This window comes from Stigmatopora argus, chromosome 15, assembly GCF_051989625.1.
Source record: "Stigmatopora argus isolate UIUO_Sarg chromosome 15, RoL_Sarg_1.0, whole genome shotgun sequence".
NCBI classification, from domain to species: domain Eukaryota; kingdom Metazoa; phylum Chordata; class Actinopteri; order Syngnathiformes; family Syngnathidae; genus Stigmatopora; species Stigmatopora argus.
In genome coordinates, this window is record NC_135401.1 from 2,832,945 (window position 1) to 2,839,348 (window position 6,404).

At 44.9% G+C, this 6,404-nt stretch overlaps 2 protein-coding genes across 3 annotated transcripts in view; both read left to right on the plus strand.

Moving 5' to 3' along the window:
* rmnd1 (required for meiotic nuclear division 1 homolog) overlaps window positions 1-6,404 on the plus strand; it is a 48,706-nt gene that overhangs the window by 38,328 nt on the left and 3,974 nt on the right. The gene's annotated exons all lie outside the window — the stretch shown is intronic.
* LOC144090361 (uncharacterized) lies at window positions 923-6,376 on the plus strand. 2 transcript variants are annotated; one of them, XM_077621817.1, is made up of 5 exons: window positions 923-1,130; window positions 4,084-4,206; window positions 4,429-4,612; window positions 5,145-5,578; window positions 5,719-6,376. In XM_077621817.1, exons 2-5 carry the CDS (start codon window positions 4,084-4,086, stop codon window positions 6,058-6,060), a joined length of 1,083 nt encoding a protein of 360 aa, XP_077477943.1. In that variant the 5' UTR covers window positions 923-1,130; the 3' UTR covers window positions 6,061-6,376. The 2 variants fall into 2 exon arrangements, with proteins under 2 accessions (XP_077477943.1, XP_077477942.1); XM_077621816.1 differs by lacking the exon at window positions 923-1,130 and adding an exon at window positions 1,218-1,304.

A 6,404-nucleotide genomic window follows, 5' to 3' on the forward strand; every position in this document is an offset into this window, starting at 1 on the left:
AAAGGCATGGGAAAATTCACTTAAATCATCTGAAAGAGACTAATTTCACTTGTATAAACAAAACACTTTTTTCCCCAAATCAAAACCATAAAGAAAAGTTATACGTAGAATCAAATCAAAAGTCTTTATTGTCATCATACACAGCTGCGTATAACAAAATTGATGGTGCTACTCCAGTGTGTTTTCCCAGTAAAAAAAACCAAGTAGTAATATAAAAGTATAAATGCTAAAATATTGCACAATCTAAATTATTGCACATTGTTATTGCACAAGCTGAAGGGCAAGACTCAACAGCCATTTTAAATGAATTTGATTAATATTACTGTCAACGGCAGCAGTTTTTAATAATAAATACTAATTATTTTTTTTCTGATTTTGTGATGGCTGTCAGCTCTCCAAGGCTATTTGGATTGGACGCCTATCGCTGTGACTGGTCTTAGTGAATTAATTGGAAAATCTGTCCATCCAAGTGTGTGGATTATTTGGATGGGATTAAAAATTTATGTAAATCAGAAAATCCGTACTCCAGGGTCGTGATGCCGGATTAGGAACGATCAAGACACGCCTTCTTGTTTACCGGCCGGACGATTCGTTGATCCAATGGGAAATCCCAAGGGCGGAGCCTGGGCAGATGTTGTTGGAGAGGAGCATAGATATCATGTATTCAAGGTTAGAAATCTGTGAGCTAATGGAGACGAGTTTCGTCACTCGTTTTGTGGCACCTATGTGTCACTGTTTATTTTGTATCACTTTGACAGCAATTGGAAAAATAAATGACCATCAATGGAGTGGTTTTGCAGGTCTAAGTTGAAGATTTGGGGGATATTGTTTCCTGATTAGAACTTTATTGGTGTGTTTCCTTTATTTAGAGAAGTATATGTGGTTATTTTGCAAAGTTATATTGTGTTCAGTGTAGAAAACTGCTCCTTTTTGTGAGGGCTCTGGTTTGGCCGTCGAATTCTCCCGCTGCAAGATGGCCGCCAGACACTCTCACCGCCGTCCCCACTTTAAGACTTCTAGCCTATCCTACGCGATACCTATGGAAAAGCGAGTTAGTTGGGTTCCCTGTCCACGGAGGCTTTAGTCCGGGTTTGGAGTCCCCGAGCAACCGCAGTCATCGCACACATAAGGTGAGTCGACCCCGCTTGTTTTGAGTCGCTTTTCGTGACGTTTTATCTTTGCGACTCCCAAACTAACGATACGTTGCGTTCAGATAACTCGGAATCCACGCGAGTCATTTTCGCGCTCCTCAAGTTCCTTAAAAAAGCCGTTTTGGCGACGACGTATACTTCGCCCACCCTTTAGTAAGTCGTTTTATATTTGTCAGGATTTTCTCAAGTTGTGGAGTCGCGTAAAAATGTTACGCAGAGGTCAAACGGCGTCCTTGCACGGTGTCAATGAGTGGCTTCGTGCCTTCGTGCTTTCTTCCTTGTTAATCTGCAATCTGCAGTCTGTCATGGCACCGCACGGACGGCACGCAAAGCTTTTTACACAATGAAGCTAATTTTAGTGCGCTGACACCTGAGTACCGGAAAACAGGTAACCCAAAATCAGCAGGAAGTGCCCTGGAACGTTTCCCCAGAAGGAACAGGAACAACAAGAGACCTTTTAGGTGTTTTTTCCCCGAACTACGAGAGGGCATCTTGTGAAATGATGAAACTTGCGGTTATTGTGAGGTTATTCCTCCCTCTTTGGGACTTTTGAAAGCCAAATAATTTGAAACTTGGAAGAGAGCAATGAGCAGCACATCAAAAGAGAAATGTTGGAGGCTCCTAAACGCATCACATTGACGTTCTCGTGGAAATTTCCCAACAGCCTTTGCGTCTGACTTCCTTTTGTTTTCAATAAACATTGCCAAATGTCACCAAAAAGAACCGTGTGCTTGGTCCTATATCAAGGTCAGAAGTATTGGAATCTGGAAAAAGAAAAGATTGAGGAAAAAGACTGCTGACTTTCATATTTAGTTTCTGTTGGAATAATGATTCAAACCTTTTAAATCATTATTAGTAATATTTAATTAAAAAAGGAAAAACATCTTTCAACAAACTCTGCGGCGAACTTGCAAGGAGATACAATGTGGCGTCGTCTTAGCCCCCAGTGCATTCTGAATTGCAGTAACTGAATCATTGTATTTAATCGCGACACTCGAAAAACATGGTTATGTAATCAGTACAATAACACCCTCGCTGGTTAGAAAAACAAGTGTGAGGAATGCTTTCAAGGTAAACAAAGCAAAGCCGTATTTTCGATTATCGCCATCTTCTGCTGGAGTCCCGTCAAAACAGTCCCGTTGTGTTCTGCCGAAAAGCGTGTGTGAAAACAATGTGTCCTCGAGCTGTGGGGCCTTGAGGAGACGATGTGGAGGAAAAGTGTCCATGGTTCATGACTTGATTTATAGCTTTACTACTTATTGAAAAATGCTTACAACACATATAGAATATTCCATAATAATTCTAACATTCCCTCCTTTTACTATATGTTTGTTATTCATTTTATGACAATTTCAAAATAACAGGGATATCACCGTTGGCTGTTTTAATTTTACCCGCTTAGGCTCTACTCGTTCGGCAGGTCTGAAAATCAGAAAATAAGATCATTTTCGTCCAATCCATCCTCGTAATTACCATGCTCCTGGAATTCACTGTTAGTGTCAGCACGTCACAGTAGGGGATATAATTCATGCAATTTGGAATTTGTAGGGGCAATCGCAGTGGTTATAAGTCGGCTTATCAAAGATCTTAAGCAGGGAATAATACAACACCCACACAATGTCAAAATCGTAGCAAAAAGGGCTACCACAAATTAGGCCAAATCATTATTAGTGAGGCCACAAATCTGTCAGCGGACATTATTCTACTCCAGGATGCTTTTTCATCTTGCGGTTTAGGGTCTGCAGGCCATCGTTGGCCCTGGTGTGGGACCCAGTGGGGGGGCGTGTTGTTGAGTGCAACATTTTCAAACGTTGCATACGCCCCCTGCTCCTTCAAGAAGCATTTCAACCGCTGCACGATCCTGGAACGCCGTCAGACTAGTGGCTGCCAGTTGTTCCTTTATCGCCACAAATCCCTGTTCAGTATAATTTCCAAGTTTTTGGACATTGTAATGCAGGTAATTTATCCAATCAACATTTTTGTCTGGAGTAATTAAAAGAAAAATATACTCCCAACCTGCTGCGATCTGATTAGCCAACTTATACTCATCCTCGTGGATGCCAATCGCATCAATGTATCACCCTCTCTCCATGCGACGCCGGCTCGAAGGACCAAATGTTGGAATAATGATTCAAACCTTTTAAATCATTATTAGTAATATTTAATTAAAAAAGGAAAAACATCTTTCAACAAACTCTGCGGCGAACTTGCAAGGAGATACAATGTGGCGTCGTCTTAGCCCCCAGTGCATTCTGAATTGCAGTAACTGAATCATTGTATTTAATCGCGACACTCGAAAAACATGGTTATGTAATCAGTACAATAACACCCTCGCTGGTTAGAAAAACAAGTGTGAGGAATGCTTTCAAGGTAAACAAAGCAAAGCCGTATTTTCGATTATCGCCATCTTCTGCTGGAGTCCCGTCAAAACAGTCCCGTTGTGTTCTGCCGAAAAGCGTGTGTGAAAACAATGTGTCCTCGAGCTGTGGGGCCTTGAGGAGACGATGTGGAGGAAAAGTGTCCATGGTTCATGACTTGATTTATAGCTTTACTACTTATTGAAAAATGCTTACAACACATATAGAATATTCCATAATAATTCTAACAGTTTCACTTTCAGTTTCAAAATCCCTTGTTCCAGTGAATAGGAGGTAATTTGGAGAAGCTCTAAAATTCCAGAGGAAATGATCTAAACTGGAAGTGACCCAAGAATGCCCTTAAAATGACCAGAAAAGGAACCCAAATGTATAGGAAATGACATCAAATGCTAGTAAAATGTACAGGAATTCACCCCAAATCAAGAGGATATGACCAGGAATGCCTCAAAATGTCCATTTTTTTTTTACGCTTTCCAGCCAAATGTTGAAACGTCGCTAAGTACAACGACACGTGATGCTAACCAAAGCATTTTTTGTCTCCGCTTTCTTTGCAGATGTCGTACGCCGGCGACAAGCTGTACGACGGCTACCTGCGCACCAACATGCCGACCATCGTCACCAAGGTCAAAGCGCGAGAGATTGTCGTCCACTTGCCCTGCCTGACCGCCCACGACCGGGTGAGTTGAATCCGTGATATTAAATATTTACAAAATGTATTTCTTGCAGCCTTTTTTTTCAAGCTCCCATAATTCGTTCATGTTTGCTGTTGGGCTGATTTGTGCAAGGTGCGCCTTTGCACCCTCTTGTGGCCAATAGGAGAATTGGTTCAAATATAATTATTGTGAATGTGAAAAAAAAACTTTCTTAAATATATTTTTTCTATTTTTGTCGACTTCTAGGAGTGCATCGAGGCCAAGCGCGAGACGTGCGGCAACTATGACGCCATGGCCCTTCTGCTGGACTGCCTGAAGAGGCGCTCCAGCTGGCCCGAACAATTCATCCAAGCTCTGGAGAAGTGCGAGTACTCGACCATCGCCGCCGACGTCCGCGCCGAGTACGGCAAGCTCGTCGCCGCCGCCCGCCGTAAGAGCCGCTTTTCCACTTGCCTAAAAATGCCCCTTTGACGGGAGGGTCGCCTCTACCAAGATGGCCTCGTGGTGGCCATGTTGGAAGGGGCGATGAAAGGTTGTTTCACACGTCTGCCCTCAATTTTATGCAGTCCAATCCATTTGAAGTGGGAGGAGTGGCAGGGAATGAACCAACTAGAGCCACAATTGTTCTTTTTCGGGCTTTAGCTTCCAGCTCCATTGACGCCAATAGGCGTCCAAGCTAATTGAAGTGTGAGGGTTGGTAGAGAATTAACGTTCGTTCTATAATACCAAAGGAAAAAAACATAACGATCACATTATTACAAGATTTAAATCAATCGTCATATAAAATCATGAAATTACGGGATGATTTGTACTATAGTGAGAAACCAAGTCATTATATGAGAAGAAAAAGTTAGTTTGGTGCCAGCCTTCACACTCCAACTGGATTGGTTGTCTACTAGTGTCTATTTTTGTCAATGGCAGACAAAGTTAGTCACCTTCATGTTATTTTTGTTTTATTTTAGCTCCCAGCCCTAACGTGGCGGAAGCTAACATCATCGCGGCGCCGTCCGTCCCCTCCACACCAGAACGCCGGCCCGCCGCTTCTCCAGACCCGGAATTACACGCCGCCGCGCCCGAAATGCCCCCGTCCGAAATGCTCCCGCCCGAAATGCCCCCGCCTGATCGGGATCACCCCGAACCGGAGGAAAACTCGGATTCCGACGTCCGGGACGGTTCGGCGGTCGTCGCCGAAGTTTCGTCGGACCTTCGGCCGCCGTCGGGGTCGACGGAAGCCCGCGATTCGTCCGCCTCCGAAAGCTCGGCGGATAGTCCGGCGGGATCGGACGACGGCGAGGCGCCGTCCTCGACCGCCAAGGCACCAGTCCAGGACACGGGCCCGCCCGTGGAGATAGTTACCGCCGCTACGTTGCCGACTGAAGATAATCCAGAAGTTCAGGTGAGAAACTTCCTCTTGATTTTGGGCAAAAAAAAATCCATCACTTTCCCTGTATTTTCATTTTTGAGACCTTTCCGTTAACTTCCTGTCGATTTTGGGGTAACTTCTTTTGGGACTTGTTTTTTTTTTCCCGTTTTCAGCATTCGTCCGCCGGTAGCCCGCCGATGAGCCCCGTCCAGCCCGAAACGTTCGAGCCTCCGCCCCTGAGCGTGCCGCACCCCCTCGTCAGCGTCCGCTCGCCCGAGCCCCCCGACCCGGCCGACTCGCCGTACTCTGGCGACTCGGACCGTCTGGAAATCAGCCAAGACCAGCGGCCGTCGCCTCTCGACCCGGACGGCCGGCTCGCGCTAAACGGCGGCGCCGGCGCGGTCGATGAAGGGCCGGCCCCCGGCGGCAAATCGCGCGGGGGGGTCAAGTACGTGGTCACGGCGGTGGGCGTGGCCACCTGCGCGCTTTTGCTAGCGTGGAAATTTAAACATTGAGCCCCAGAGCGGACGAGAAGAGGCTTTTTAACTCCTCGCGCGCCTTTAGCGTCGTCGCCGACCAGGTTTTTCATAGTTGATTAATGGCCGATTATTTTTAAATTATTTAAACCTCTTGCCGTTGACGGCAATGAACGTCAAAGGCCGTTTGGAAAATCCCAGTTCAGAGTTGTTCACTTAAATCAGGCGTATCACATTTTGAAATAGCACAGCACAGGCAAAATACTTGCTATTAAGTAACAGTAATAATACAGAAGCATTTTATTGTAAATAGTATGTATATAGGTAAATTAATAAATTGTTCACACTAAGGTAATTTTTGGTTCTCATACCTTTGTTTACTT

Excerpts from the sequence above, each read along its gene's own strand:
- LOC144090361 (XM_077621817.1), top strand. The coding sequence starts at position 4,084 with ATGTCGTACGCCGGCGACAAGCTGTACGACGGCTACCTGCGCACCAAC. Across the intron at positions 4,207-4,428 it reads GCCTGACCGCCCACGACCGG|GAGTGCATCGAGGCCAAGCG; the intron begins GTGAGTTGAATC and ends GTCGACTTCTAG. Across the intron at positions 4,613-5,144 it reads GCTCGTCGCCGCCGCCCGCC|CTCCCAGCCCTAACGTGGCG; the intron begins GTAAGAGCCGCT and ends GTTTTATTTTAG.